This window comes from Filobasidium floriforme, assembly GCF_021052385.1.
Source record: "Filobasidium floriforme strain CBS 6241 chromosome Unknown HD553scaffold_1, whole genome shotgun sequence".
In the NCBI taxonomy this organism is placed as follows: domain Eukaryota; kingdom Fungi; phylum Basidiomycota; class Tremellomycetes; order Filobasidiales; family Filobasidiaceae; genus Filobasidium; species Filobasidium floriforme.
The window spans coordinates 645021-672985 of NW_025763622.1; the positions used below are offsets into that span (position 1 = coordinate 645021).

Here is a 27965-nt window from a genome sequence, read left to right on the forward strand (position 1 = left end):
GGGAGGGTGGAGGATGAAAGGAAGACGAGCGTATGTGTTCGAAGTTGGAGACGTCGAGAGATCAGGGCCCGAACTGAGGCGAGGTGTTGCTGCGTAATCCCCGCGCGATTAGGTCGGATTTGGATCGTAGTCGACGAGGATATACGGTAAGAGCCGGAGTCACGGAGTAGTAGCTCAGTAGCTATGAGGGAGGTTACCGATTGGCAAGAGTATGTTTAGTCACGAGCATAAGCATGTTGGCATATCCTCGGCGCTGATGCTACATCATCCCCGTCTGCCGTCTGGCCCATTCCTCGCACCTAGAGCCTGCCTCAGTGCCGGATCAGGCCGCGCTTCATATCAGACGCATCGCGAGGACCGACCTCATCAAAGTTCTTCCCAGTTACAAATCTACAGATGCTACATATCTACAGGGCGTACGAGTGCTACTCGACTGGATCAATCGGAGAATGCATCATTCTCTGAATGCGGGCACCAACAGTAATTTGCGCAGAGAAGGAGGAATATGCACGACTAGCGGGTGATGAGCGGCAAGATTACTACGATGAAAATCTCAGCCGACCTGCCGGCTAGCCTCCATATCGACCATGCGTAAAGGGAGAGCGCACGACTTATTCCCACATACCAGATACTTCAGATCTGTCATGCCTGTTAAGCTCTGATCACCTTGCAACTTGATCGAGCTCAAGACATGCGATCTTGCGACAACCGTGCACTTGACTCCGGACATCCCCGGCCGCCTAAGGGACCTCTGGGCTGATTTGATTGATAACCTGATCCGTGTCTGACGACCATGACGTGTCATTTTCGCTTTCTGGTGGTTCGTTTTATCCCGCGGTTCATTGGACGAAGATGCATCGAGATCATCAAGGTTCCCCGATCCGAGATCACAAAGTATACCCCCTGATAGCCACTCCGCTTGGAAAAGGACGCATTACAATCTAGCTCCCATAACCTTATACCCCCTTCGAAAATGGCCTTCCGATCTGTCCTCCCCGCGCTGTCCCGACGAGCGTTCGCTCAGCCCACCGTCGCCGGAGCAGCGGCGAGGAGCATCTCGAGCTCGACCGCTAGGCAGAGCGAGAACTTGTTCGTCGTAAGTGTCGACTCGAGGTTTCGACGCAGAACTTGAGTCTGGAAGCTGGAAGCTTTACGGCGAAACGCCAGGTAACGTGGGAGATGATGATGTACTGACCCGATGGCTTGTGTTTGCGTCGATTTGGGGAATATAGCACCGGGATACCGATTACAACAACCCCAACGTCAGTCCCATACCTCTCCGCCTCTTTCCACCGCTCTAGCTAATCTCAAACCCGTTCATTCTGTTGTTGCCCCGCTACAAAATTCCCGCTTCACACATAACAACCATAATACCGTTCGACAAACACAGATCCCCTTCAAGTTCAACGAAGAATACGCCAAAAAGGTGCAGACCATCATCTCCCGCTACCCGGCCCAGTACAAGAAGGCCGCCGTCATCCCCGTACTCGATCTCGGGCAGAGGCAAAACGGATGGACTTCTCTGGCGGTGATGAACCATGTGGCCGAGGTCTTGGAGATGCCGAGGTGAGTCGTCCGGAGGGGGTGTTTCGTATGGGGGAAGAAGGTACAGGGGGCTAATACGATAATGGGGTGTTTGTCGCTTGACGTTTCGGATAGAATGCGGTATGTCGATTCAACCACCCCTCTTCAGGGGCGATTCCCGGACATCCGACTGACCCTTACCTCTGCCTTGTTTTCCGCTTTCTTATCGGCCGCCCAAACAGAGTTTACGAGGTGAGCCTTCTTCCCCTCCTTCTTTTATATGCTTGCATTCTCGGCGTTTGGAGAAAAGGCAAGATCACAGTGCTGATTTTCGTATTTGCTATGTTTCTGATATCGACAGGTCGCCACTTTCTACACTGTACGTTTTGTCGAAAAGATACAGAGCAAGAGAGAGGGAGAGAGATAGCAAGAAGCAGGCAAGCTGATCATTTGATGTTCTATCGTCACCCCTCACAAATATAGATGTTCAACCGGTAAGCTTGTCCTTATACGCTCATCCTCAGCTTGAAAGAATTCCGACTGATCCGACCTCGATTCGATTCGTCACGACGTCTGTAGAGAACCGGTCGGTAAACACTTGATCTCGTTTTGCGGGACGACACCGTGTCAACTCGGAGGCGTCGGTGCCAAGAAGATCTGGGATTGTCAGTGACAAGCGTCTCTGCAAATTTGTTGGCGCAACAACGTCGAGAGCTGACTTATTTCGTGTCACAATTCGCCGTTGCTTCATGTAGCCATCTCGGGACATCTGGGCGGATTGAAGAACGGAGAGACCACCAAGGATGGCAAGTTCACCCTGATCGAGGTCGAGTGTCTCGGTGCCTGTAGCAATGCCCCAAGTAAGCCCTCGAGCGACTTGCCATCAATCCAAATGACATGACCTCGCGCACATCCCATGCCTCAAACGTTGACACCGGTCTCCGATTTCGAACCCGTAGTGATCCAGATCAACGACGACTTTTACGAGGACTTGACCCCGGAGACGACGATCAAGATTCTCGACGCGCTCGCCCGTGGCGAGACCCCCAAGCCGGGTCCTCAGAGCAGCAGGAAGACGAGTGAGAACGCTCAGGGAATGACCACGTGAGTGTCTCTTTGGTGATTTCGGCTTGTCCTGTCTTGCCCGGTCAGATGTTCGTGGAGGTAACGAACGACGTCGCTGATCATCGTTTGCTTGGCGGGGTACAGTTTGACGAGCGCTCCTTATGGACCCGGGGAGCACTGTCAGCCCGAGTTCCAGTAGATGGAGCTCGTGAGACTTTTGACGCATGTCTTTTTCTGTACCAAATGATGATCTTAATGCAAGCGGAGCGAACATTGGCACTTCTGCTTTTCTCGTCGGCCCTCTCGATTCCTTCTCGATCAGCTTGGTCTGGCTCGTTTCCTTCTATTTCAAGTGTCGAAACCAGCACCCGCGCGACCCTTTCTTGTGTTTCGGGTTTCATGACTCAGGTCACCTTGCAACCCTTCTTCTACGGTCCAACTGAATGGTGTCAGGTCGATCGTCACTTGCGCGTGTTTCTGGAACTGTGAATTTTTCAAGGGATCTCCAGAGGCCAGAGGAGATTTGACTCTTTCTCCGGGTCAAGCATGATTCCCGCGCGCTTCATCGTCACTCGCCACTTACCACTCATCGCTACTGATCAGCTCGACATGTCTTCTTTGATAGCCATCCTTCGACAGTTCCCGCTTACGCACTGTTCATTAGGCTTTCATAAGGGATAGCCTAGTCAGCAGACGAGCGGTGCAGCAAGGATTTTACGCCTTTCGGCTTGTAACGAGTACCGCACTCAGCTAGTTCGGTCCAGGACAACGAGACGCATTTCCGGCCCTTTCGACAGCAGTGACGAAAGCTTGTCTCTCCTTCCATTATCGATCATACCAGCTGCACCGCCTGCGAGGCATGTCATAGCGACAGCATGAGCCACAGTGGTCTCGCCCAGACCAATCCGTCAGATTGATAATTTTAGCACGCTCTGGGCCCATCCACTCGTGGGCGCACCGGCCCTTTACGCTTTACCCGCCTCCACATACTCCATTCTTACGACATCACACGTTGCTTCTGCATAGTCAACTACCTTGTCCAGTGACCTGATTTCTTCCCTCATTCTTCATATTGAGCGCCCATCTCAGAAAGCGTTGTAATCTCTTGTCATTCTGGGCAGATAAGGTGAGGTCCGTAAACGGAGCGCACTGGGCCATCACTCTACACTTCGTCGCGAAGCCCTCAGGTCAAGCAAATATGGAAACTTTACGGACCGGGAGTCGCGTGATGATCCTCATGTCCGCTGCTGTTCATGGTACCAGTATGTGGTCTATATGCGCATAAGGATCCTCTATGCATGAGGCTGAATACAACTGTTTGTTTGGATGAGTCCCCTTGGTAGCCACTTTCTATTTCCGGCTTGATCCGGTTTATGTCTGCTCTTCGGTAAAAGTGCCCGCTACGAGGCACAGGTTTCGAGGGGTAAAGTGGGTGGTCGTGATTGGCGTTCTCTTCGTGTGATATGTCGTTAGTAGATCCGATCTACAACCAGATTGCAGAGTGGTTAGCGGTGTCCGAATCTTAAAAGCCGATGGCAAGACTCACGTCTGGGTGGTGTCATGTATTCCCGGTCCCGTCTTTTTGCCTCCCATCGTCTTCGCATCCCAAACCCGTACGGTGCAATCCGAACTTCCGCTAATGATCACCGACGATTCGGCGCTGAAGGAGAGCGAATGGATGGGCTGCGTGTGGCCCGTCATCGACTTGATCATCCGGCCGTAGAACAAGTCCCACAGCTTGATAGTCTTGTCTTGTCCTATAGCAGGGCGACAACTATGTCCAGCTGCTGAAGTCTAGATAGCGCATTCAATGGTACTCACCAGCACTGGCCAAATATCGACCATCAGGACTGATGGCGAGGCAGTTGACCGCTTCGTCGTGGCCCATAAAGACCCTCACGCACTCCCCACGCTGGATATCCCATAATCGACAAGTCTTGTCAGAGGATCCGGTTGCAAGGTACAGGGAATTCGGGTGGAACTTCAAACACTATGTGGAGTTGTGTATGTCGTCAGTGTTCTGTACACGAGTCGAACCAGTACCCCGACCATACTCACGTCTACATCTGATAAGTGACCGGCAAACATTCGTACGGGGGCAACACGATCTGTGATCCATAGCCTTGCCGTTCGATCCCTGCTCGCTGTCGCAAACTGGGCTCCGTACGGTCCCCACTCGACAGCCCACACCGGATCCGCGTGACCCTTGTATACAGCCAGATTCTTGAAGGTATCTGTCGACCAAAGACGGACCGTGCCGTCCTGTGATGACGATAACAGATGTGACGGAGCGTATGCAGACCCGGCAATAGGATCAAAGGCCAAGGAATATACCGGTCCTGAATGACCGACGAGCTTTCGTACGGGTGTACCTGGATCACTGCTAGGTGTCGGTTCTAAAAATGACAAGTACCATCAGCTCGTGCCAATACCGCGATTGCACATATCCAGCCGGACCTACCTCCACCCTGTGCGATCTTGGTAGCGTATCCATATTCCCGCGTCTTCAAGGTTTCCCCCTTCAACGACCATAACCGGATCACGCTCTCGGCAGAACCAGCAGCCAAGTATGACGCGTCTTCCGATATCGCCGTCGCCGTCGTCCTATCAAGATGTGGAGGATCATAATTCACCAAAGCGTGAGCAGAGTTGCTTAGATGCCCAGAACCGCCAGCTCGCTGCACGTACCCCTCGCCCCCGTCAAACACAGTGTAGCAACAGGCGCTCGGTAAACTAGGTTGCCGCACATAACTCCCCGTTGCCCCGGCGACCATCGCCTTGTCACCCAACTTGATCCTCTTTCTCGCATCCGTAACCGCCTTGACCTCTTTTGCCAGATCAATACTAGCAAAGTTCCCCGCAGACCCGAACCCCAGCACTTCTCCACGTCCGATCGGTTCGAGGGCAGTGACGAGAAGCTCGTCCTTGTCCTTGTTGGTGTCCCCGTTAGGAACTGCCGCTGACTTTTCCCCACCCTCGTCCGCGTCTTCTTCCGTCGTCGTCGGTTGATCCTTCATCTCGACATCACCATCGCCATCTCCCAAGGCCCGCTCGGGCGCTTCCTTTTCCTGCTTGTTATCCTTTTTGAGCTTGTCCACCTCCATCTCGGTATGTTTTGCCAATGACGGTCCAGGCGCCGGAAGACCGAGCTTGACGGGTCCACTCGAGTTGAAAGCTTCGACGCCTCTCGGTCCGTCAACAATTCCACCGACGAGTCCGTTCTTGGAGATTGTCTCGAGCAGAGGCAACGGGGTCGAGCTCTCCGTAACTGGCATGAAGCAAATATCTTGATCAGCGCGTGACTCGCGTTCATTTGACTGCCCACGTGCCGATACTCACTCTGTAGCTGCAATCTCGTATGGATGATATGCCTCACTGCCTCCTTGTATCGCCCGGTATCTTTCGTGACGTCCCATAACGACTCTAGCCCGATGTCTGACAACCACCCCAATAACAGGCCGAACGCCGACCTGGACAAGTTGACCGTATACCGTTCCTTACTACAATAGAACAAGCCTCGCCTTGTAAGCGAAACACGACGCCTGATTGTTTCCATGACACGGGACATACCGAAGTCGAAGCACGAACGGGTTGATTAAAGCGTGTGCGGGTGAGCTGATGTTTTTTAGCAGCTCCAGTTCTGGTCGATGTAGGACCAGGTGATGTTCCGCCTGGTCAAGAAAGAATTTCCGAGCTGAAAATGTGCATCGCATCACAATTTATCAGAATGTTGCTTATATTGATAGAGCCGATTGTGAGCGAGCTTACCGGCATCCCGGGCAGTCTCTACCAGGTCGAGGAATGTATGCACGAAGACGGGGAACAAGACTTCCCGTAGCTCGGGCTATTTCCCTCGAAAGGCATCGATCAATCACCCATATGCTAGACGAAGCTATGAAGATGACCGGCCGACTAACCTTCCAGCCTTCTAACCCCGATTCGACCCATTCTCTCAGTTTCGTATAACCTCTTGACCGTTCCGTCGAGTCCAAAAGGATGATCTCCGACTTGCCCGCACCGGCCGCGTTGCTCTGATTCCGCTGAACCTTTTCCAGATGCATGGCCACGACGTTCTCGGCCTGCTGCATAAATTCGGGGGTGATGTTGTAGCTGACGGTGGAAGAGCTCGCCGAGAACGCTTGGGGGATGTTGCGTTTGAGCATCTCGTCGAGCGAAGCGTTGTCTGGTAAGGGATGTGTTCGAATCGATTGAGCTTGAGCTTGACTTTGAGCTTGAGCTTGCTGTTGTTGTTGCTGCTGCTGCGTCTGAGGAAGTTCCTTCTTGACGTTTTGAGGCTGTGGTGGTGCTTGAGACGGCTGTCCTGCTGCTGCTGCTGCTGTTGCTTCATAATCTGCCCGCTCGGCCATCTTCTGCTGTATGATGGACGCCTTGAGCGTATCTGCTCCTTTCCTATGACCATTCCGTTCGAGAAGTTGGAGAGCCTGCTCGTTGGCGGATAGAGGTTTGGCCTCGAGTTGAGCTTGTTGCTGCAGTTGCTGCATCTGTTGTTGCTGCAGCTGTAGCTGTTGCTGCTGCTGCTGCTGAGCGTTGTTGGCTTGAGCGGGGCCTCCTGGTCCATTCGACCCATTGGCAGGAGGGTTCTGAGCGCCGGACATGATGTCACCGGATTACGCCAACACTGACTCGAGGATTGAGCTAAGATGACGAGGAAATATGCAGAAGACCCTCGATCGATATGAAGTATGGACTGTCATGTTCACGCATGGTCATGTTCCCCTGAATGAAGCCCCGGAGATGGACGTCGAGCGCGGACATCGATCGGTGTCATGATCACCCTGAGCAAATAGTGAGATGTCCGTTTCAAGTACACCGAGGTCGTCTGATCTTGAGAACACATGATGCCCAGTTGATCGGAATCATCCTTGTCGTCCAGCTCCTCTTCGATCATCGATAACTCTACACTACGTCAATCGCGATTCAAGTAAACAGTGCTTCGACATGGCATTCGTGAGTCGATGGAGCTCGTTGCGAACAACACATGTCTTCGAGGCCCGAGAGCTGACTTTGTATCGCCACCTGACCCTTTGTTTCGCCTCCCTTACCGCAGCTTATCCCTTCATTGCCATCTTGGCTAGCATCTCCCGGCCCATCAAGTCCGAACACTGTCTTGTCTGAAAAGATGTCAACCACTCCGCAAGATGATGTCAACGCCGACGAGGATGCACCTCCTCAGTTCCCTCTTCCCGATTCGGCCCAACGGTCCAGAGCGTCGGGGACGACCGAAACCCCCGTACCGACGTTCGAGATCGAGGTCGACGAGCCCGAGGACGAAGAAGACGAGTACGATGGACCCCCTACACCTCGTGCGGGTGCCAAATCGCTCCCTGCCACATCCGTCGCTGCAGTACCGGCTTCCCTTCCACTTCCACCATCAACAACGACAAAACCCAATCCGGCCATCAAGAAGCGTCAAAAAGTCGCCCTCGCCCCAGGTTGTTCCCCCTTGGACTGGGCAAAACTGAAATCTAGCGGAAAAGATCTTCGAGGCCCGTGCGCCGCTCCCGGATTCGGATACTTGAGGGTGACAATGGACGAACTGAAGAAGCATAATACCAAGGGAGACGCTTGGTCCGCTTTCAATGGCAAGGTGTACAACATGTCGGAGTATGCGAGGTTCCATCCGGGTGGAGAAAAGGAGATGATGAGGGTCGCGGGGAGGGATGGGACGAGATTATTCAGTGAGCATCCGGCTGAGGATTCAAGATGAAATCGAGGATCGTCGACTAACCACATCTCCTGCGTCTCTCGTCAGTGCTCACACACGCCTGGGTCAATGTCGATTTCATGCTCGACAACTGCATGGTCGGGTTCCTCGTGCCCGGTTAGAGCGATCGCAGGGAATCTCACAGATATAGATGACTTTACGACGCTTTCACGACCCGTAACGACAATATACCATTTCTGAACATTATAGAATAGTGTGTATGCATGCATGCGCGACACGCCGATACAATGCGTATGCTGTGTCTCGTGATAGGCAGCACCTCTGATCACTGCACGAACAAAATCTTCTTCTCGCTCTTGCCTATCCCCAAGACGCAAAACTTGCCTGATATTAGGTCGTCCTTCCTGAGGCACGTCTGCGAATCGGTAACTTTCTTGCCATTCATGTAGAAACCTCCGGATGCCATGGCTCGGTTCGCTTCGCCTAGAGCAGTGATCCACAGGATGAGCCAATGTCTCAGTTCGCAGTATTGCGGAATCTTACTTACCTCGGCTTCTGACCAGTTTGACCTGGACTGCTAGTCGGCTCATAGGTTGGCCAAGATCGTCGTTGCCGATCTTTACTAACCGCTTGTCCCCCTCGAAAGCGGTCAGGACGTCCTCAGGTTCGAGTCGGCTTAGGTCGGAATCGAACAAGACTGATGTTGCGGTCTGTGCCTTTGCCAGGTTCTCAGCTGAACGCAAATAGGTTCTAAGGTGAGCTAAATTATCACGCTTCTGTTTGGAACAGATGCGTACCTCCGTGAACGAGTTCTGTAACTTCTGCAGCTAGCCGTCTCTGTCCTAACCGGTCAGCCGGGTTTTGCTGAGTGATCGACAGAGTGGTTCTGAGTCAGCTGCAAGGTGATTCGGAAACCGGTATTTGTGACACACCTCGTGCTCTTGCACAACCTGTTCTATCTCCTCGAGCGAGAGGAACGTGAACAATCGTAAAAGCTTGGGCACGTCTGCGTCAGTCGATCGCAAAAAGTACTGAGTACGAAGGAAAACGAGGTTCAGCTTTTTCGGCTCCACATCAAGGCGCGATTGACGTGAGGGATGGCTTAGCTTCTCACCTGGTAGAAATCGAACACGCTCGTCATCTTTTCATCTAGCCAGACCGCGTTTCCTGCGCTCTTGCCGAACTTTTCACCCGAACTCGTCGTCAACAACGGGATCGTCAACCCGAAGGCTAGCTCTTCCTTGAGCCGATGAGGATCCGCATCTATCCCCGTCTCATCGCCGGTGGAATTGTCCTGTTCGGCATTCTTCATTCGCCGGATCATGTCGATCCCGGAGACGATGTTTCCCCACTGATCAGACCCTCCGAGCTGGAGTTTACAGTTGTAACGATCGTTCAGGATCTTGAAGTCGTGCGCCTGGAGGAGTTGGTAGCTGAACTCGGTGAACGAGATGCCTTGTTCGGACGATAACCGGTTCTTGACGCTAAGCAAGTCGGCCGCCGGCGTGCAAAATCATCCGTCAGCGAATTTGGAGGTCTAGAAGATATCTTTAGATGGAACCTACCTATCTCTAGCCAGCATCGCATTCACCTTCGACCTCTTCCCTACACCCTTCAGAAAGTCCAGTAACGTAATCTGACCGGTCCAATCGAGGTTGTTCAAGATGTCCAGCTTGCCCCTGTCTGTCTGGCCTCTTCGATGCTTGCTCGCATACGTCTGACCTCGTTCAAAGAAGCGGTTCACTTGGTAAGTGATGCCCTGGACGTTATGAGCCAGTTGGTCGGGGTCTAGGGCTTTCCGTTCGGTTGAGCGACCTGAAGGGTCTCCGATGAACCCTGTAGCTCCTCCTATCTAGCCATTCACGAAAGTCAAATCAGACCTTTACTACTGGAGGCGAATGGATATAGCACTTACTAGGGCCAAGGCATGATGTCCAGCTTGCTTGAAGTGTAGCAAGCACAGAAGTGGTAATAGGTTGCCGACATGCAACGAGTTAGCTGAAGGGTCGAATCCGACGTAGACCCCAGTCGAGCTTCCATCTAGCTGTTTCGTCAGACTTGGACTGTAAAACAGGACCAGATTATGTCAGTGGGGTGTCATCGTCAACCTGGCGATGCTTGGCTGACCTCGTTGTAGCAGCGACGAAACCTCTGCTCTCGAGCTCTTTCAAAAGACCGGTGGATACTGTTGATGCGAAACGCCGTCGAATGAGGTGCCTGCAACCGCAGGGAGCGATTTTAGATGCAGTAGTTCTCAGATTCATCTTCTCCTCTGCTATTTCTGGTGGTTGACAGTGAGAATGAGACACTGTGACCTTCAAATAAAACCTACTTGCACTTGAATCTTGCTTAATCTTGCATACTTGACCTTCACCCGACTTTCTCGAGGATCAGCGATGGATTGCAGCAATTTCGAATATTCATTCTCACATCGTCAACAAACCTTACGTGATCGCCGGACGAGGTGAGCCGAGCTTGAACCCCGAGCGACGACAACCTCTTCCTCTAGATCCTCTTGCTCTTCGATCTCCTTGTATCGACGTCGTTGGCTCTCTGTCTGTATATAAGAGTCCCGACTGTCCATATCCAGAGCTACAAGCCAAGGGGAAAGCCATGAGTACCTCAACAGGAGACGACCTCGAGCAGATCCAGGACCAGCTGCAAGATCGCATGATCAAGAGCGGAGAGTGGTCCCGGTCAGTCCAGGCTGATCAGACGTTCTTACAAGGGTTCGTCCGTCTTACAAAGCGGATGATCATGATCATTTTAGGATACAGCGGTCATTACAGGTCAAGTTGAACGAGATGGGATGGGCGGACCAGGTGTTAAGTCATGCCAAAGGTGAGCGAGCCGTCCCGACCGATTGTGCGGGAGCGAGCAATAGAGTACTGATCACCCGAGCCATCTCCTGGCACTTTTGTCAGAAACGGCCAGCACGCAGAACCCCTTGAACTTCGACAGTCTGCAGGACAACGTTCAGGAATTTGCCTCCAGTAAGCCGTCAGGACGTAACATAACCATTTCGTTTAAGCTGACCTTGACTGCCGATCATGGAACGCTCCAGACACCCTTCCAGCGGACGTCCGACAAGCCGTCCTGAAGGAAATTCAAGCATACGTTAGATCTCAGCTGCAACAATAAACTTCTCCTCCCTGTCCACAATCATATACGCCTTGCGCGCCTTGTCGACCAATTGACGGATCCTAGGACAAGTAATAAACGAGGCAAACAAATCAGGACCCATACATCTCTTCTGTCCACTTTACGAACTTTTTGGCACCCGGAACGATCCGTTCTGGGGACGCCGATGTAACACTACTATTCTATCTGTATATTTAACGACACCCGCGCGAAGAATTCATCTTGGGCTAGGCCTGGACAAATTTGCTTCTGCCTACCTGCTCCAATTGCCCCCCGTTCATCATCGGCTCAGGTAGCAGGTAGTGAACTTGTACATATCAAGTCTTGCTTCACCGTAGGGAATCCTAGTATGCCCTGCAGCATATCGGGTCCATCAGGGCGGATGGGAAGGGCGCCGAAAAGTACCACGGGATTTCTTGAGATCGAGCTGGTTGAAGTGATTCGGGAGTCACCGCTGCCTTGACCTCCTCTATTCTGCGACTAAAGGCTAACGGTGAGCGGATCGAAGATCCCTTGGTAAGATCGCAGACGACGTAACGATTGTATATACAGCACGAGCGTATTGCAGCGCATCGATGCCGAGGAGCATACCCCGCAAAACACGACAAAACAGTGTAACAGAAAGGAGAACCGACCAGAGGCCGTCGTATAGATAGTGTAGTAGTAAAGATCGTCGAGCGGATTTGTGAAGAAGGAAAGGGAAAGGAAACAGTAAATGTCCGGAAAGAGATTTCGTCAACACTAGCCTATCGCCTGTCGCGCCATTGTCCCGCGTTTTGTCGATCACACGTCCAGAATTCCAAGTCGACTGAGAAGAGAAAGAGACAAGCCCCGATGATCCCAAAGAACAAGTTCGCCGTCCGCTATGGAGTGATGGACCCGCAGAGCGAACCCGAGTCCACGAGCGGAAGCTGTTTCAAGAAGACCACGGGTACGTCTAGAGCCGATATTTCTGCTGCAAGAAGTAGGCCTCCTCGGAGAAGACGCAGTCGCCGACCGAGTTGAGCTTGAAGCCGGGAAGACAGGTTTGGACCTGGCATTGCCCAGCGACGCAGCTGACGTCGGCCGCATTGGGCTATTGTGGAACACGTAGCGCAGCTTTGTTAGCAGTGTTAGACTTCTGGCAGGGAAGACGAAGTCAGCGACCCACGATGCTGGTACAGTCTTCACCGACGTTCTGGATTCCGGCGCCAATTGACCTGAGGCATCCACCGCCTGTAACAAGCCTACATCAGCGGTTTTCAGGCATACCGAGCTTTCGATAATGATCACTCACAGCTTTCGACGTCCTTGTTGACGTCCAAGCATTCGAAGCCGTTTCCGTTGACAACAGGACAAGCGCTCAAACCTATCATCATGAAATACAAAAGTATGAGTTTATATACCGTGACGACGGTTGCGAGGTCTGAATATGACGTACCGGCAGCACACTGAAGGTTACGCCTGTCGTAGTGGTTGTAACCGTATCCGCCGCCGTAGCCACCGCCGTGACCGCTGTGACCACCGTCTCCGCCAGCGCCAGCGGTCGGGCAATCCTTGTTCTTCTTGACACACTTGTTACCGCAGTCTTTGAAGTTCTTCTTGCACTCTGCGAGAGGCATGGACAAACGGGAGAATCATGGGTCAGCTAGAGCCTCCGAGACGCGCGCTTGATGAGGACGTCGACGCGATACTGACTGTAAATGCAGCATCCTTTCTTGAAGTCGGGTTTGGCGTGTTCAGGCAGGTAACAGAGTTTGGATTCGCCTTCGAGCTGTGTAAAACCAGAAGAAAAATTGAGCCGGTTTCAGCACCTAAAGGAGGGTCAGGAACCCGACGAGGGCGCGATCAAACAAACCTCTCGAATGACAGTGCTGATCAACCCATCGTCCTCGACAATATTGTCCTCGTTGTCAGAATCGGCACGGTAACAGGTGTCCTCTCCGAGATCGTAACAAGCGCAGATGTACTTGTACTTGTTGACCTTGATGGTACCGCAGACGACGTTGTTCTTCTTGCCGGGCGCTTTACTTCCGAGGTTGGTACGGGCGTAGAGGATGTTTTCGGCACGAGAGACCAAGCTGGATGAGTTGGTTACGGGCGAAGGGATGGCCAAAGCCAAGGGGAGGGCGAAGATGGCGAGAGAGAAACGCATTTCGGATTCGAAAGGAGTGTATTCGAACGGGTTTTGGTAGAGAAAGGAGGATGAAGGGACGGGCTCGTCTATAGTCTATGAGCGCTATCCAGGATGAGGAAGAGTTAAGTTGGTGGTCGACAACTCGATTCGATAGCAAGAGCGATCCTTACGATCTTACGATTCTAGAGAAGTAGAGAAGCGATGGAGAATGGAGTGGGTGAGGGTGTTTATCGGTCTGAAGAGATTTTGATAGGACGTGGACTTGATGAACAATCGAGTGAAAAACTGAGATAGCCAAAGGATCCTTCCGACATCCGACACAACCAGTACGTGATCATCACGGGTGGAACCGCTCGATTCTTCTTGGCTCTTGCTTCCTCATGCCCCGAGGTTCGAGAGCGAGAGCAACAGGGAACGGAAAGAAGTGGAACCGAAAGAAACAGAAACAGGGTTCCGATGGCTGTTGCTGTGCAAACCCGATAAGCCGGGTGGATCGCGACCCCGAAAAAGCTTCTATCGCATTCCCATCAGCTCGTCTCATCAATTTACGTGATCGATCGATTTCTGATTTTCTTTCGCAGGCGTATTCGCAGGCCGTCTTAACCATACACAATTGTGACAATAGGTGTGGGTGCTTCGTTACAACTCAACGGCAAAGATAACGCAGGAATGAGCAGAATGTCGACGGCCATCAGATCAAGCCGATCAAGAAGCACGGACCAGACCCGCGCGCGTCCGACGTGAAACAAGAACTTCCTCCTTCTCGCGCTTGAACCCTAAAACGACGATCATTGATGACGTGCTTCTACCCGCTGCGTAGAATCGGGGTCATGCCGAGGAATCGACCCTCCTTTGATTTGTTTGTGGGGCACACGGTCTTTTTTTTTATATGACGTAGTAGAGAGTGAGACGAGATGAAACCTGTAGGCCTGTAGACTGTAGATTTGATAAGCACGTTCGTAACGTGGGCCATGATCGGCCATGTGGCCTGTGGCCATAACCCATACGCCATACAAATCTTCTAAATCTACGTTCTACCTCTGTTATCTTTCATCTACTCACAAGTCAACCGAAACATATCTGATCGTCTGACGGACTGAGAAGTTGACAACAGGGATTCGAAGGGTCGATGATCCGGCCTCTTGCTTCGCGATCTGTGTCCTCCTTGTTGAACGCTTCGGCAAGCAACACGCAACACGGGGCGAACGGGACCTCGTTGTATCGGTACGAGCTAGTCTATCGGCTGGCCCAGAGAGGTCTCAGCCAGAGAGAAGCTTTCAATATTTCAGTTTAACAATCATCGAATCTTCGATGCAGAGCTCATTTTGGTTTGTTCGTTGACAAACAATCTAGAACCATCTGACTCCGTGGCGGAAAGCCCAAAGCGATTGACTGGCGGTGACCGCGTGCGGTCGATCGTATCATTTGGGTTCCAATATTGTTATTTGCATTTACAACAAAGGCTTCGCCGCAGACCCGCGCTCTCTAATCCGTCTGCATAGCCTCAGTAGCCGCAGCAGGCGCGGCAGTCCCGTTCATCATCTTGGTCCCGAACATCATCAAATCCTGCTGTTCCTCGATGAACTGCAGCGATCTCTGTGTGTCTGCAAACAACCTGAATGCATTCCGTACGTCTTCGACCGCAACTGCCGTAGCCTTTCTTCGTGTTGCCGAGAGCGAACTAGGGGCGATCAGGTTGAGCGCATATCGTAGCGAAGCGGTGGCTCCGATCGTTGTCAGCGAGTCCAGAGCGTCGTCTTCAAACGTCACATCCTCCTCGACCGCACTTCATCAGGTTGGAAAGGTAAGGGTTTTGATGTGAGCCTTAGTGAGTCTGGAGACGACGATAGAGATGATTCGCTCACCGGACTCGGATAATCTCCTTGATATCCTCATCCGAGTACTTTTGCGTGCTGATGATCAGAACCCGATCCAACAGGTCCAGGGGGATACCGTGTGGCGATTGGTACTTGGTACCCCTGATCTGCGTCATTCCGCGGTTCGAGGCCATCACGACCAAGGGTGCAAGCTCCGATTCCAGAGCACGGTTCAAGAACGAGAAACACTCGATATCGAGCATGTGAACCTCGTCGATGAATAGCACCTGCATGATCGAAACGGATAGCGTTAGGTACTGATAGTGGACACATGCGCCGCTTGAAACTTGCCCCTGGTACAATCTCGGCCTTGCCCTCTTCTCGCCACTCTGACACCTTTCCGTTGATCTGTTCACGAAGCTCAGGCTTGATCTCCCCAGTATCACCTGGAGAAGAAGCAATGCTGCTTAGCTCCCGGTACCGAAATGTTCAGCATGATATATGCGAACTTACCAGCAAAGAGGGCGAGGAATCCCTGACTCTTGCTGTTGATCACGTCTATCTCGTGTAACGAGACTGTATGCTGCACTTCCTTCCTCGTCTGCAACTCTCCATCGGGACATTGAACGAATTTGGTCTAGTCCCAAGCACTTGGTATTAGTACCTGAACACGCAAGTCGACCGGTCGCCGTTGACTGCTCACATCCGCGCCCAAAGCATCGTAATCCCTCGCTCGTCCATAACTTCGTCCCAACTTAATGATCCTTCCCGAAGCCTTGTCGATCTGGACGACGTCCCCGGCCAGGACCTTTTCTTTTGTCAGCTGATCAATCATCTTGGTTCCAAGGTCGTATACAGTCTCCATATCCGTCGTCTTGAGCGTTAGTCGACCGGTCTTGGTGGCCTGTACAATCGACAATATGTGTTAGAGGAATCTTTCTACTCGAAACGTCGCTCAGCACTCACCCCTGTCACCGATCGGTCCACCTGAATCTCAACGACCTCTCCCTCAATGATCTCGGTCTCCTCCTTTATTCGCACACCGATGGCTCTTCGGAATGCTTGCGTCAGGGACTCGGTCTTAGACATCTGCACATTCCCGATCAAACAGGTACTTCAGCGTTCGTTTCTTCAGCCGGAATTCCTGCAGCGTCCGGCTTACCTCCAAACTGTAAATCTCACTCGCAGCGAGAGAGACGAACGGCACATCCTTGCCCAAAGTCTGTGCCATGCCCATGGCGATGGCAGTCTTTCCCGTCGAAGGTGGTCCGGCCATCAAGATGGATCGACCGGCGATCTTCCCCTCTTGCACCATCCTCAAGATAATCCCGGCAGCTCGTCGAGCGGGACCCTGACCGATCATCCCCTGAGAGGACATTCGAGGTTCGAGGTTGTCGTCCAGACCGAGCCCGTGAATGTGAGAGTGGGCACCTGTGATAAGATCGTCAGTCTATGGATGTTCCTGTATCCTTCGACAGATGATACTGACCGATCCTCTCCATTTTGGTGATCTCCCTCACGGAAGATTGAGTTGTAATGTTGATAGACTGTATGGGTGTATTGACTTAGCTAATCTTCTTCAGGTCCCCGAGACTGACCCGCCGCTGGCTTCGCTCACCATATCGATGATGTATTTTCCGTATGATTCCTTCCTGGCTGTACACCTACTGGAGTTTGAGACTGTTGGTGTGGTAAGTGATCTCACAAAGGGTTGTGACGAAGTGTATGACTTCTTGGGTACGAGATGCTCGACCGGCCTCGACTTCGGGATCACGTGAAAGTTCTGCCCTCGGTCTCATCCTAGCAGGTGTAGCAAGCAGCCAGGTTCAAAGTAACATCTACCTACTTCCAGAACATGGCTGTCTTCCAATTCCAAACATCTACTGGGCTACTGGACACTGTCTGTCCTGCTCGCTTCAGCTGACCGTCTCGGAGCGGTACACAGGAAAGCAGTGCTTTTGCCATCATGGATTCTAACGACATCGACATGCAGGATGTTAGTGGAAGCAACCGCTTGACCCCTGGCGTGGTGAACGACGTGACGCTTGCGCCGGCCATCGGGACGGTGTATACAAAAGACCTCTTTCAAGAGGTGACCTACAGTACTACGGCGGAAGGGACTTCCCCTCATGCACCCTTGTTCAACCAGAACTCGCTAGTCATCAATCCCAACAACGGTCTGCAAGCCGATACTCGGTCGCTGTCAGACTATCCCAAATCCAAGAGGACCGGATTGGTGTACAATGTGCAGATGATGTTGCATGCTCCGATCAACTACAGTCGCGATGGGGAACATGACTCGTCGATTCAGGACGACTTGGACGACTTTAGGAGCTCGCATCCTGAGGAGCCGAGGCGTATCTCGCACATCTACGCCAAGCTCAAGGGCGCGAACTTGGTCACCCAGATGGTTCATCTGCCTTGTCCGGAAGCGACACCGGAGCAGGCGTTGTTGGTCCATTCCGACCATGTCTGGCAGGAGCTGCAGAAGACGCTGTGTGAGTCGATACGAACAGCAATAATTCATGTAATTCCGGACCGCAAGCATCGACTGAATGCCGTTCGTGCGGGCAGTCATGTCTCACGAGCAGATCAGGGAAGAATGGGCCGACTACGAACACAACTCGCTCTACGTCAACAATCAGACCGCTCTAGCCTCGAGACTGTCCTGTGGAGGTGTCATTTCGGCATGCGAGGCCGTCGTCCGAGGTGTCGTCAGGAACGCGATCGCCGTCGTTCGACCACCGGGACATCATGCGGAACCTGACAAGAGTCTCGGGTTCTGTTTTCTGAACAATGTGGCGGTCGCTACCAAGGTCATTCAGCGGGACCATGGCGTGAAGAAGATCATGATTGTCGATTGGTGAGACCGCCTTGCGCGTATCTTTGATCCTGACATCTGCTCAACAATACCCTCCAACGCATAGGGACGTCCATCATGGTAACGGTACTCAAAGAGCCTTCTTCGACGATCCAAACGTCCTGTACGTGTCCATCCACCGACACGATGGTGGTCGATTCTACCCTTGTTCCGACTTTGGAGCCCTCGATGTCACTGGGGTAGGCGCAGGGGAGGGAAAGTACGTCGCGCTGCGCTTTAGAACCCGAGTTCAGGCCAGCCGGTACTTCGAAGCTCACTGTGGAGCCTTTGCAGGACCGTCAACATTCCGTGGCCTCAGGCTGGATTCGGGGACGGAGACTATTTTTATGCATTCCAAGAAGTCGTCATGCCTATTGGATACGAATTCGCTCCTGATCTGGTTATCAGTATGTCTGCCTTGCCGTGTCACTCTTCGCAGATTGTGATCGTTACCGACCAATTTGTCCCTGTCCCAATGTCAATTCTTAGTCTCTGCTGGGTTTGATGCCGCAGAAGGTGACGAGCTTGGGGAATGCAAGGTTACGCCCGGTGCATACGCTCAGATGACGCACATGTTGATGGGTCTCGCTGGAGGCAAGGTTGTGGTCGCCCTCGAGGTACGGACGTCCCGCGTACGTGCATAATCGAACGGACTAGCGCTTACATGATAGCGATTTAGGGAGGATACAACCTCGATGCCATCTCCAACTCGGCTGAAGCCGTAGCTCGGGCGCTGACGGGGGATGTCCTCGACCTCATGCCGCCCATGAGACCCTCCCAGTTGGGGAACGAGGTGATATACCAGGTCGTCAAGATGCAGGCGCAGTATTGGCATTGTCTCAGAGGCAAGAGAAGCGCGCCCCTGGATGGTTAGTCTCGCCGCAGAGTTCGCCACCCGTGAGCAAGCTATTCATCGATCCTTCGCCGTTACCTCTATAGTGTTAAAGGAGACGGAAGAGGATGCTGTGGATCTGCGAGGTCAGTCTACAATCGGACACCAGGCCCTGATACTGCGCTGACGACTGCTCAACTCTAGATGTTCTCAAACATTACCGGGCTCATCGAATGTGCGAGAAGCACAAGTTGTTTGTCGTACCCTTGGCGAATCCAGATTTGGATAGGCTCTTCCCGGACCAAGTCCTGACAGAGTGAGTGCGAGCGGCAGCGAGAACCTATGGAAGCTACTGAGATGTACATCCGATGACAGCCGGAATCTATTTACCGCCAAGACAGTAGTGCTGTTCGTGCACGACTTGTGAGTCCATTTATAGCAAGAAATGTAGCGATCTTCGAAGATTGATTTTTCTCTTCGTTTTTTCAGCGGGAACTTCTGGCACGAGCCTCGAAATACCTCTATCATGGACGGTGACCTGGAGAAATCCCGTCTCGTCAGTCGGCCCAGATACAACGACGCGAAGACCATGAGAGGCTGATTTGGTGTCAATTGCGTCTTGAACAGGTCGAGCAAAGTAACCAGGTGATCGAATGGATCAAGGAAAAGGATTTCAGCTTGATCGATGTCAACACCACTGTTGCTTTCCCCGTCTATCGTTCGGTAAGCCTTTGCTGCTAATCCTGACCGCGCCAGTTGAAGCAATATTAGCGATTCGACTGACTAGCTTGAACTTTTCCCGCAGGCGATGCCGGCCACCAAGGAAAAGTGGGTGACTAAACAGGCTCCTCGACCTTGGATCCAGTTGATGAGGTATATCTGGGACAATTACCTCTCGTGAGTACCCGACCAGGACCCGTCGTCGACAATTACATGAAGAGACTTATCGAGCACTCCACGCCTAGCCTGTTGGACTGCGAGAACATCATCTTGTTCGGATTCGGGACAGGGTGCGATTCGATCATGTCCTTGGTCAATAACAGAGGTACGACCATCTTCGGTTTGCATGAATTTCAGAGCTCAATAGTTCTCTCATTTTCACCCACAGAAATTGAAGAGAAGGTGACCACGGTGATCCAGGTCGGGGGCATGAACACCCTTGTGCGACCTGATCCGACACAGGACGAGAAGAGGGAATGGTTCCGCAGTGTGAGCTTGCCATCAATCATGATGATGTATCAGACCTGGAGCTGATACGAAGCCTTGTTGGTCGGGGTCATTCAGCACTCGCGGTTGTACCTGCCTGAGGATCACCCGGTCTTGGATGACCGCAAACTCAGGATGCGGCTGAGAACACAGATCATGGTTACCGGTAAGTCGACTTCAAGCTGCATACCCTTCAAGTCGCGGACTGACGGTACGTGCATACCACATTACCAGATGGGGTATCTCCTCTCGACGTCTTGCCCGCCGCCCTGTCCGGGATCAAGACGTACGTCGATCAATGTCTGCAAGACCGTGCTGCACCCGTCGTTGCTCCTGCTGGCCTTGGTGTTCCGCGGTGATAGGAGATCAGCGGCTTCGACGTTTTGTGATTTTGGGATTCCGAAGGTTCTTTCCGGGTTGTATGGTTTAGAATAAAATAAGATCGGCGATATCCAGGCCGTGGGTAAATTGTAGATATCATATGAGCAATGCGGTTTGTAATCCTTCCGCGGTGCGTGCGTGGTCATTTCCGTGGTTTGTTGTTGTCATCATCGTGATCGTCATGATTAAGTTTGCACCGGATCGACCTGAAACGCGGGGGGAACCCGAGATCGGAGACTCGACGCGGATGCATCCGAGATTGAGTGATGATGATGATCGTCTCTCCCTTTGGACTTTTTGGATCATCCATCCCATCATCGAGAGCCTCGACGTTGTCCTTTCACTTAAGTCGTCGAATCGCCACCAGGTAGTTGGTCATCTCCTCAGATAGCATTGAAAATACGAGCTAGATCGCTCCCGTTATAATAGACAGGTGGTGCTCGAGGTCATCAAGTCATGGTTCATCTCGTCAGGATATCAGGGATCATCACCTTATGTGCAGGAGTCCAAGCTAGTCTCTTGGACCCTCGCCAGGACATTCAAACGGCAGCGACGACCACGACAGATGGCACGCCGACCATCACGTCATTAGCAGACCTACCGGATATCTCGGCTCCTGCTCAGATCGGTCTGATCATGCCGAATCCGGACAATCCAGTGTATGTCGGTGAGTTCAACATCAAAGTCTAGCTATCGGCTCCCCCGTCGTTGCTGCACCTCAATAGATGAACGCTCGTTGTTCTAGGCGTGATATACACGTTCGGATTTGTCGACCCCACTCCCGGACCGCCTGAAGCTCAGGATGGCGTCCTGCGTCAAGTCACCCCTCTCATAAATTTTCCCAATTATACCACCTCGGTCTTTCCTCCTTACTCTTCCTTATCTACGGACCCTGCCGACCATGTGAACGATACGCAGCTGGAAGATACGCCGGGAGCAGGGTGGTGCAGCGTGGATCTGGCCCCGAGGGTACGGACATTCGACTTCGAGTTCGTCATGACCGGATGGCATATGTTTGTGGTCAACACTACCTGGGCGAGACCGACTATCGTGAGTAGCAAGGTTCAGGCATTTCTTACCAATATAATGGCTGACCCGTGACCTCGTACATGGACTTGACAGAACGGTGCTGACCCATCCCAGAACTGCACATTACCTTACCTCGGCCTGTACTCTTTCTTCGCGACCCAGACCCTCAAGGTGCTTGCCGTGCCTGAAGGCCAATCTCCTACAGCTCCGACACCAGCTTTCACGTTGCTGAAAGACCTGGATTGGAGGACACCTGGAGAGTTGCCTCTTGAAAAGAAGGAGAGTACGAGCCAGAAGGTAAGCACTAGGAGAGGGGGGTTTGATCCCGTTTCGGAAAGTGTTTCGCTAGACTGAAACTTCTTACGCGTGGGGAACGAACGAGCAGAAGACGATCGCTGTGTTAGCGGCACTGGGGGCATTCGCTTTGGTCGGAGCTATGGCGACATTCATCTGGCTAGAAAGGCGGAAGAAGAAAGCCGAGATCGAGGTCAGTCTTGAGGGTCTCCGCATAATAATAGTGATTGCAAATCAGTAGGCTCACTGACTGATACCGCTCGCGTTCCAATACGTACTATACAGGCCATCGCCATTTCCCGTCTACCTCCCGAAGAACGAGCCGCCTTCCTCACTCCCCAAGACTATACCAATGCCGATCCGAGGAACGTCTTTCCAGCCGAGATGAGGTATGCTGGGGTAGCTCGTGATCCGGTACATCCGTCCCACCTCATCCCGGTGGGACAAGTACGGAGGCAAGAGTTTGGGTATGATCCGAGGACTGGATCGGGTGGTGGAGTTCCCATGGGTTCGGTTGGCTGGAGAGGGGCTTGGGATCGGGCAATGGGTCGGGGTGGTTACTGAGTCTTGCGGAAGTTGGGGAAGAACAGGATTGTAATGGACTAGGTTTGGACGGGAAGGTATAGTAGCATCGAGGTGTATTGATAGCTTTTGAACACGTGCATATAGATACAACGGGTACAAGTGAATGAAACGGCAGGCGAAACATCTGAAGATTATAGTAGACTCAAGCTTTCAGTCTCGTCCTCATCGTCGCCCTCCAGTCCAGCCGACCGATAAGGAGCAGCGGCTTTATGGTACCCGGTCCAGTCCTGCATATATTTGCTATGCTCAAAGACGTAAGAGGATCCCTTTCGTTCCAAGAGCATGGTCTCGAGCTGAGTCGCCGTCGTACTGGTGCTTCGGACCGAGTTCTGAGACGACTGGCGTTCGAGCTGTTTCGCGCTCAAATCCATCGGAGAAGCTCGGCGAGACGGGTTGCTATGCAACTTTCCAGGAGACTGGCCAAGCCGCTCAACCGGACCATAGTCTTGGTACCGAGATGTAGAGCGAGGTGACATGTGGACTGGCGACCTGGCGAAACGACCGGATCCGGTGATCGACTTGTTGGGCGAACCTTCCACTGGCGAAGCGGTAGGGACCTCGGGGATCGTCACTGTTAAACGTTCAGGATTTTGAGGCATGGGTTCCTCTGCGGTCGAGGGGTACCTGGGTCGGTAAGGCGATTTAGGAGAGATGCTAGGCTTTTCACGAGGACCGCTCGGGATCCGCAGACGTTTAGGGCTCTTCAAAGAGTGCCGAGGGTTGCTCGTGGTGGCCGAAGAGTTTGAGTCCCTCCAGATGCGAACCTCAAGACCCTCACGAGCCGTCTCTTGCGTTGGTGTCAATGGGCCGCTGGAATCGCGAGCAAAGGGCGTCGGTCTGGACTGAGTGGGAGTAGTAGCTCTTTCGTCCTCGTGCGAGTGAGAGGACGCAGAGTCGCTTGCGACTGAGGGAGCGAGGCCAGGGGCAGGCTCGTCGGCCTCTAGAGGAGGGGCTAGGCTAGGAGGACGAGGTGCATCGTATCCCGACGATTGGCTAGCTTGACGGGCGTTACGAGGTGACTGGTCGTAGGACATCGTCTGTCTAAGGGATCCAACAGGGCTTTGAGCTTGCAAGGAGGGTGCGGTCTGCTGCCTGAGCGGAGAAACGCTACGCTCGATAACGGTTCCCTGACCATTAGACACCTGTCGGTAGGGCGAGTTCAGCCAGACGCCACCGTAGGGTTCCGCCTGGGGTGCGCGATCCGTTGCCGAGAGACCGGACCAATTTGAGGGCCTGCGAGTGGCGATTGCAGGAGCTGACGGTCTCCTACCTAGAGCTTCAGGGGTCTCTGGCAAGACGCCAAGAGAATTACTCCGGGGTACGTCGAGGTAGCGCCTCAAGTTTGGCAATACTTCAGGTAGCGTGTCCACGCTCCTGGCTTCTCCACCAGGGCTATCCGCTCTCGTGGGCGAATTTCTCATGGTCAGATTCCGGCGAATCGCTTCGACAACCTGACCGATCTCTGATTCTTGTCCGCTAGCTACGCTGACAGCCGAGGCCGCAAAGGACCCATACATCGATCGAGTCGCACCGATGTGCGCTTGACGCGTGCGATCGGACAGCGGCATCAACATGGGCTGAGACTGGTTGTGTTGTTCCAGGCTTTCGGTGGACAAGGTGGTCGAGCGCTCGCGGCCGCTGTGCTCCGGTGCTTCCCCGTCCCCTTCCTCTTCGCTATCATCGTATACGCTGTGACTCATGGCCGATTGGGCGACTTGATGGAGAGGAGAACGCAGTATCGCGGCTGGTGCAGGAGCGTTGTTCTCCAGATTGTCATCGTTCTCGGTCTGTGCGGTAGGGAACCTGCTTCGGTAAGCATGCTCGTCCTGGAGATCCTCTTCCAAGTACCGCGACTCGGAATCTCGCGACGAAGGGTCTGCCGACACCTGGGCGGGCGAGGGAAAGCCGTAACGAGTGTCTGCTTGGGGCGTCGATGTCGCCTTGACAAAGTCGAGATCTTCTTGCGCTTCAGACAACTCTCGGTCATCCGGAGATCCCTCCACAGATTGCGTTGCTGTCTGAGGGGCAAACGTGCCGGTCGAAGGGGTCACATTGACCTCTTCCTCGTCCACCATGACCTCTTGATCGTCGTTATCACGCCCGTACATAATGGCCGCCAGGCTCGCTTGCCGTCCAGCACGGCGACGTGCTTCGACCTGATGCAAATCCCCTTCATCCAGAGATGCGACCGCAGAGAGATATGATAAAGTAGTATCCCTCCTGCTAGCACCCGGACGCAAGACGGGCGTCGACTGTGCTCGCCCCATCGAATACATCGAGTTGGGTCGGGACCTCAAGCTGCCCATCTGGCCGGGAAGGGGGGGCAATGTGGGTACAAACGAGACTTTGGTGTTTTGAGAGTGCATCCCACTTTCCATTGATAGCGGTCGGCGTCGCTCCGCTATTGTCTCTGGCATCTTCAAGGGGGGTCCGAGCGGAAAGTGAGGAGGTCGTGGAGGATGGTTCAATCCGAGATCGGCGTATTCGTCCTGAGGGTAAGCTGCCGGCCCAGAGTTGATCAGTCTACGGTTGTTGACTGGAGTGGGCATTGGCATGGACATCGGATACGGTTCCGATTCGGCAAAGCCGTCCTGCTCGACCGGTAACTCGTAGGACCGAGGTAGGCCGGCAGAAAAGGCGCACGTGGGAGGAGGATCGATCGATTGGTAGTTGAGGATGGACACTGGGACATCGAGATGCACCGAACCGTTAAGCGTCAGTCGAATGGCGTATGAAACATCGATGAGGCGCGATCGGACGATCGTCAGACATTCAGCCTGGTACGATGATCAGATAATCAGCTTGTTGTCGACAGTCTCTTGTATTGGATGAAACAACTCACCGGAAGAGTAAGACTCGATTGCCATCTGACCCGTTCACCAGGCTGTACACCAGTCCACCATCCGGTCGAGCCGACGTATCCCGAACCAGGACCCGCGCTCGCCTCGGTCGTGTGCTCGAAAAGCTTCTTCCTGTTGCTCTTTCCGGAATACTTGGCAAGATCCGGGGACAGGACCGTCTGCTTGCTGTTCGTGGCCGGCGGACTGAACAAGGTAACCGTCCTCAACAAAGCGAGCGTCATGGTCTTGATTTTCCTGGCGCTCTTGTTGTTGACGGTAATATCCAACCAGACTTGCTGTCCGGCGATCCAATTCGGTCGAGGCAGCTTGATGCTGACCTGAACTTGCCCCTTGTCGCCGGACAAGGACCATCCCAGGCCTTGTTCCGTGTGTACTTCAGCTGCTCCCGCGCTGCTGTTAAAGACGAATCCAGGCTCAATATAGGGGTAGATGGTGCATGGTCGGTAAAAGTGCGCGATGGCCCTCTTTTTGGTCTCGGGCGTGTGCAGCTTGATGGAACTGACGAGGCGGAAGTGCAGCGTCCCGAGATTAGACAAGAGCCTTTTATCTAAGAACAAGGCGAGACTCACCCGACGACAACGTATCGGACTCCAGAGTGCACACTGCCGGACCACCCACCCTTGGCACCTCCGCCCAAGGGCAACCTGACTGAGAACGGGATAATATGCACACCCTCCCTTGCCAATCTGCGAAGCGCCTACAATCAAAACTCCGACACCACAAGAGCGAGTATCATACCCTCCCGCGCATGGCCACTCACCTATAGCCATCTTCATTAGGTGGGGAAGCGAAGATCGGATGATACTCGTCGTTTCCGGGCGCGAAAATAGGTAGCTGGTGAGGATAATGGTAAAAGATGTGTCGGGTGGCCGTATGTGCGTGTTCTACGTCCAAGTTCGACGGAAAGATACCTCGTCAGCTCCGCCGACTTCCCGACCCGATTGGATCGGATCTTGTCAAGATATTCGACCGACTCACCTTCATACCCACACACCCTGACCTTTCCTCCCCCGATCCACAGGTTCTCTCCCTTTTTGCCTCTTCTGATGCGGACCTCCAACCTCCCCCTCAATTCGCCTCCTTCGACAAACGTCTCGCTCTCGAGTACGACGTCCACCTCGACCCTCGCCCTCCTTCCGCGTCTCGCCTCCAACCCGACCTGATCCAATTTGGCCAGCTTTTCCTCGATCGGCAGCTCTCCCTGGGGTAACAACTTCCGCTTGTTGGCCTTCTGATTCGAATTGCCAAGCATCACGCCCAATTCCGCACTGGCCCGTTTGGAACCTGCGTGGGGGGTCAAGAGGGTACCCTGGCGGACGAGCTGACATTCTCCCTCGCTCAGAGCTCGTTTTCGAGGGCCTTCGGCACGGGGTGGGAAGACGGCGGAACCGTAAGTGACGGTCGAGAAGGATGGCTCCATGACGGGAATATAGGGGGTGTTGTTCCCTCCAGTAGAAGCAGCGGCGATCCCAGGTCCGAGCGGTCGGCGAGGATACTCGTTGGTGCTGTGGCTGTTATTGCCATATCCTCCGGATTGCTGATACGCCGACGACGAAGACGGTCCGGCGTGGTCCCCTTGACGTGAACCTTGGTTCGGGTTGGGCGTATGTACGGGCCCAGCTTTCCAAGGCAACCCGGCTGTCAACTGGTACCTCCCTCCACCCGGGTTGGGGTTGACATAACCCAATTGTCTGTTCGGGTTGTTTCCAGCCTCGACTGAGGGGGTAGGGGGTGAAAATCTAGACAAGGGCGGGTAGTCGGATCGAAGCCTGTTGAAGTCGGGTCGCATCGATCCCGAAGGCCCCGCTCTCGGTCCTGCTTGATGGTGTGCGAAGTCGTCAACGTCCTCCGTCAGAGGCTGGTAGCTTCCACCGGCTTGTCCGAGCCTGCTCTTCTGGCTCGCCCGGGATCCGAACGAGTTGCCCAGCTCGTTGGTGCTCTTTGGACGTCTCAGCCGGGTTCGAGGGCTAGGGTTCCCGTTGGCGGGTCGATAGTCGCTGAAGGACAAGGAAGAGGTAGAAGGGGTTTCCGATCGATTCGGACCTGGACCTGCCCCTACATTGTTGTTGGAGGTCGAGTTCATATTGGTAGAGATGTTGTGATTGTGATGGCTGCTCCCCGAGTGGGACGATTTGGAAGGCAGGTCAATGTTGGCGATTCCCAGCCCGGACGCTGCAGAGCCTGCCGAGTCTCTGTCTTTATATCTGTCTTCGGACGATGTTGTCCTGGACATCGCTGGTGGTCGAGAGTTCAAGACGATGCCAGGGTCGAGGTCGGCTTGAGCTGGACTGGATCGAAGAGGAGACCAGGTGAGGTCGTTGACGGTTGTGCAAGTCCCGAGTTGCTCAGGTTAGGTGTGTACGTGTGTACAGTTGTGTCGATCCGCACGGTAGACGATATGAGAGGAGGACGTCGCAGAAGAGAAGATGGTAGTTCAATGGCAAAGGATAGAGACGGGATGAACTGTCGATCGAAAGAGGCATCTCTGAACTCGAACCAACTGTCGAGATGGCTGGTCCGGTCAATCTTGTCTGCGTGTGTGTTGCGCCAAGGTTTGGTTCATCGATC

The 27965-nt window shown here is 53.4% G+C and overlaps 10 protein-coding genes across 10 annotated transcripts; 5 read left to right on the plus strand and 5 right to left on the minus strand.

The window, feature by feature from the left end:
* Positions 1–891: 891 nt before the first annotated feature.
* HD553DRAFT_5727 (thioredoxin-like [2Fe-2S] ferredoxin-domain-containing protein) lies at positions 892–2947 on the plus strand. Its single transcript, XM_046184329.1, has 11 exons — positions 892–1096; positions 1233–1262; positions 1391–1566; positions 1660–1665; positions 1767–1776; positions 1886–1903; positions 2008–2018; positions 2104–2189; positions 2280–2384; positions 2484–2628; positions 2734–2947. The coding sequence occupies exons 1-11, from the start codon at positions 974–976 to the stop codon at positions 2786–2788; spliced, it is 765 nt and encodes a 254-aa protein (XP_046040088.1). The 5' UTR covers positions 892–973; the 3' UTR covers positions 2789–2947.
* An 886-nt stretch (positions 2948–3833) lies between these two features.
* Positions 3834–7270, minus strand: HD553DRAFT_302476 (WD40-repeat-containing domain protein). The gene is made up of 10 exons (XM_046178748.1): positions 6507–7270; positions 6358–6433; positions 6160–6283; positions 5929–6089; positions 5278–5857; positions 5051–5193; positions 4648–4985; positions 4411–4579; positions 4136–4346; positions 3834–4072 (listed from the first exon to the last, which is right to left on the minus strand). Exons 1-10 carry the CDS (start codon positions 7203–7205, stop codon positions 3961–3963), a joined length of 2613 nt encoding a protein of 870 aa, XP_046040089.1. The 5' UTR covers positions 7206–7270; the 3' UTR covers positions 3834–3960.
* Positions 7271–7503: 233 nt separating this feature from the next.
* Positions 7504–8518, plus strand: HD553DRAFT_302477 (cytochrome b5). Its single transcript, XM_046178749.1, has 3 exons — positions 7504–7557; positions 7658–8288; positions 8363–8518. Exons 1-3 carry the CDS (start codon positions 7549–7551, stop codon positions 8434–8436), a joined length of 714 nt encoding a protein of 237 aa, XP_046040090.1. The 5' UTR covers positions 7504–7548; the 3' UTR covers positions 8437–8518.
* On the minus strand, positions 8519–10590 carry HD553DRAFT_278984 (tyrosine-tRNA ligase). The gene is made up of 8 exons (XM_046178078.1): positions 10403–10590; positions 10191–10338; positions 9841–10127; positions 9390–9759; positions 9208–9306; positions 9073–9139; positions 8823–9008; positions 8519–8758 (listed from the first exon to the last, which is right to left on the minus strand). Exons 1-8 carry the CDS (start codon positions 10537–10539, stop codon positions 8601–8603), a joined length of 1452 nt encoding a protein of 483 aa, XP_046040091.1. The 5' UTR covers positions 10540–10590; the 3' UTR covers positions 8519–8600.
* A 140-nt stretch (positions 10591–10730) lies between these two features.
* HD553DRAFT_302479 (transcription factor e(y)2-domain-containing protein) lies at positions 10731–11740 on the plus strand. The gene is made up of 4 exons (XM_046178750.1): positions 10731–10971; positions 11046–11116; positions 11200–11268; positions 11340–11740. Exons 1-4 carry the CDS (start codon positions 10889–10891, stop codon positions 11414–11416), a joined length of 300 nt encoding a protein of 99 aa, XP_046040092.1. The 5' UTR covers positions 10731–10888; the 3' UTR covers positions 11417–11740.
* Positions 11741–11950: 210 nt separating this feature from the next.
* Positions 11951–14324, minus strand: HD553DRAFT_332986 (uncharacterized protein; the record flags this gene model as incomplete). Its single annotated transcript, XM_046182085.1, has 7 exons — positions 11951–12491; positions 12567–12631; positions 12693–12764; positions 12837–13004; positions 13094–13169; positions 13254–13625; positions 14253–14324. 7 exons carry the CDS (start codon positions 14322–14324, stop codon positions 12354–12356), a joined length of 963 nt encoding a protein of 320 aa, XP_046040093.1. The 3' UTR covers positions 11951–12353.
* Positions 14325–14538: 214 nt separating this feature from the next.
* HD553DRAFT_302483 (TIP49 C-terminus-domain-containing protein) lies at positions 14539–17027 on the minus strand. The gene is made up of 9 exons (XM_046178751.1): positions 16968–17027; positions 16839–16896; positions 16512–16780; positions 16316–16438; positions 16053–16253; positions 15863–15986; positions 15701–15795; positions 15398–15636; positions 14539–15318 (listed from the first exon to the last, which is right to left on the minus strand). Exons 1-9 carry the CDS (start codon positions 16968–16970, stop codon positions 15018–15020), a joined length of 1413 nt encoding a protein of 470 aa, XP_046040094.1. The 5' UTR covers positions 16971–17027; the 3' UTR covers positions 14539–15017.
* Positions 17028–17239: 212 nt separating this feature from the next.
* Positions 17240–20781, plus strand: HD553DRAFT_302485 (uncharacterized protein). Its single transcript, XM_046178752.1, has 16 exons — positions 17240–17847; positions 17924–18212; positions 18277–18429; positions 18504–18616; positions 18699–18826; positions 18889–19078; positions 19149–19187; positions 19246–19357; positions 19417–19464; positions 19531–19597; positions 19669–19764; positions 19847–19938; positions 20007–20086; positions 20150–20250; positions 20326–20413; positions 20482–20781. Exons 1-16 carry the CDS (start codon positions 17316–17318, stop codon positions 20604–20606), a joined length of 2253 nt encoding a protein of 750 aa, XP_046040095.1. The 5' UTR covers positions 17240–17315; the 3' UTR covers positions 20607–20781.
* Positions 20782–21015: 234 nt separating this feature from the next.
* On the plus strand, positions 21016–22561 carry HD553DRAFT_346953 (uncharacterized protein). Its single transcript, XM_046183258.1, has 5 exons — positions 21016–21295; positions 21374–21678; positions 21751–21954; positions 22043–22144; positions 22237–22561. The coding sequence occupies exons 1-5, from the start codon at positions 21085–21087 to the stop codon at positions 22513–22515; spliced, it is 1101 nt and encodes a 366-aa protein (XP_046040096.1). The 5' UTR covers positions 21016–21084; the 3' UTR covers positions 22516–22561.
* HD553DRAFT_5913 (uncharacterized protein) lies at positions 22447–27800 on the minus strand. The gene is made up of 5 exons (XM_046184339.1): positions 26376–27800; positions 26158–26281; positions 25967–26083; positions 25379–25895; positions 22447–25313 (listed from the first exon to the last, which is right to left on the minus strand). Exons 1-5 carry the CDS (start codon positions 27628–27630, stop codon positions 22668–22670), a joined length of 4659 nt encoding a protein of 1552 aa, XP_046040097.1. The 5' UTR covers positions 27631–27800; the 3' UTR covers positions 22447–22667.
* Positions 27801–27965: the final 165 nt, after the last annotated feature.

Excerpts from the sequence above, each read along its gene's own strand:
- HD553DRAFT_5727 (XM_046184329.1), top strand. The coding sequence starts at position 974 with ATGGCCTTCCGATCTGTCCTCCCCGCGCTGTCCCGACGAGCGTTCGCT. Across the intron at positions 1,263-1,390 it reads CCGATTACAACAACCCCAAC|ATCCCCTTCAAGTTCAACGA; the intron begins GTCAGTCCCATA and ends CGACAAACACAG. Across the intron at positions 2,629-2,733 it reads AACGCTCAGGGAATGACCAC|TTTGACGAGCGCTCCTTATG; the intron begins GTGAGTGTCTCT and ends GGCGGGGTACAG.
- HD553DRAFT_302476 (XM_046178748.1), bottom strand. The coding sequence starts at position 7,205 with ATGTCCGGCGCTCAGAACCCTCCTGCCAATGGGTCGAATGGACCAGGA. Across the intron at positions 6,090-6,159 it reads CCGTTCGTGCTTCGACTTCG|TAAGGAACGGTATACGGTCA; the intron begins GTATGTCCCGTG and ends GTTCTATTGTAG. Across the intron at positions 5,858-5,928 it reads TACGAGATTGCAGCTACAGA|TTACGGAGAGCTCGACCCCG; the intron begins GTGAGTATCGGC and ends GCTTCATGCCAG.
- HD553DRAFT_302477 (XM_046178749.1), top strand. Across the intron at positions 8,289-8,362 it reads GGATGGGACGAGATTATTCA|TGCTCACACACGCCTGGGTC; the intron begins GTGAGCATCCGG and ends GTCTCTCGTCAG.
- HD553DRAFT_278984 (XM_046178078.1), bottom strand. The coding sequence starts at position 10,539 with ATGAATCTGAGAACTACTGCATCTAAAATCGCTCCCTGCGGTTGCAGG. Across the intron at positions 9,760-9,840 it reads GCGATGCTGGCTAGAGATAG|CGTCAAGAACCGGTTATCGT; the intron begins GTAGGTTCCATC and ends CGACTTGCTTAG. Across the intron at positions 8,759-8,822 it reads CAAACTGGTCAGAAGCCGAG|GCGAAGCGAACCGAGCCATG; the intron begins GTAAGTAAGATT and ends TCACTGCTCTAG.
- HD553DRAFT_302479 (XM_046178750.1), top strand. The coding sequence starts at position 10,889 with ATGAGTACCTCAACAGGAGACGACCTCGAGCAGATCCAGGACCAGCTG. Across the intron at positions 11,117-11,199 it reads GGTGTTAAGTCATGCCAAAG|AAACGGCCAGCACGCAGAAC; the intron begins GTGAGCGAGCCG and ends CACTTTTGTCAG. Across the intron at positions 11,269-11,339 it reads CGTTCAGGAATTTGCCTCCA|ACACCCTTCCAGCGGACGTC; the intron begins GTAAGCCGTCAG and ends GGAACGCTCCAG.
- HD553DRAFT_302483 (XM_046178751.1), bottom strand. Across the intron at positions 16,781-16,838 it reads CACCAAAATGGAGAGGATCG|GTGCCCACTCTCACATTCAC; the intron begins GTCAGTATCATC and ends ATCTTATCACAG. Across the intron at positions 16,254-16,315 it reads TGGACCGATCGGTGACAGGG|GCCACCAAGACCGGTCGACT; the intron begins GTGAGTGCTGAG and ends TCGATTGTACAG.
- HD553DRAFT_302485 (XM_046178752.1), top strand. The coding sequence starts at position 17,316 with ATGGATTCTAACGACATCGACATGCAGGATGTTAGTGGAAGCAACCGC. Across the intron at positions 18,430-18,503 it reads GTAGGCGCAGGGGAGGGAAA|GACCGTCAACATTCCGTGGC; the intron begins GTACGTCGCGCT and ends GAGCCTTTGCAG. Across the intron at positions 20,087-20,149 it reads GTCCTTGGTCAATAACAGAG|AAATTGAAGAGAAGGTGACC; the intron begins GTACGACCATCT and ends TTTCACCCACAG.
- HD553DRAFT_346953 (XM_046183258.1), top strand. The coding sequence starts at position 21,085 with ATGGTTCATCTCGTCAGGATATCAGGGATCATCACCTTATGTGCAGGA. Across the intron at positions 21,679-21,750 it reads CCTGGGCGAGACCGACTATC|AACGGTGCTGACCCATCCCA; the intron begins GTGAGTAGCAAG and ends TGGACTTGACAG. Across the intron at positions 22,145-22,236 it reads AGAAGAAAGCCGAGATCGAG|GCCATCGCCATTTCCCGTCT; the intron begins GTCAGTCTTGAG and ends CGTACTATACAG.
- HD553DRAFT_5913 (XM_046184339.1), bottom strand. The coding sequence starts at position 27,630 with ATGTCCAGGACAACATCGTCCGAAGACAGATATAAAGACAGAGACTCG. Across the intron at positions 25,896-25,966 it reads GTCCGATACGTTGTCGTCGG|TTCCATCAAGCTGCACACGC; the intron begins GTGAGTCTCGCC and ends CCGCCTCGTCAG. Across the intron at positions 25,314-25,378 it reads AATCGAGTCTTACTCTTCCG|GCTGAATGTCTGACGATCGT; the intron begins GTGAGTTGTTTC and ends TCATCGTACCAG.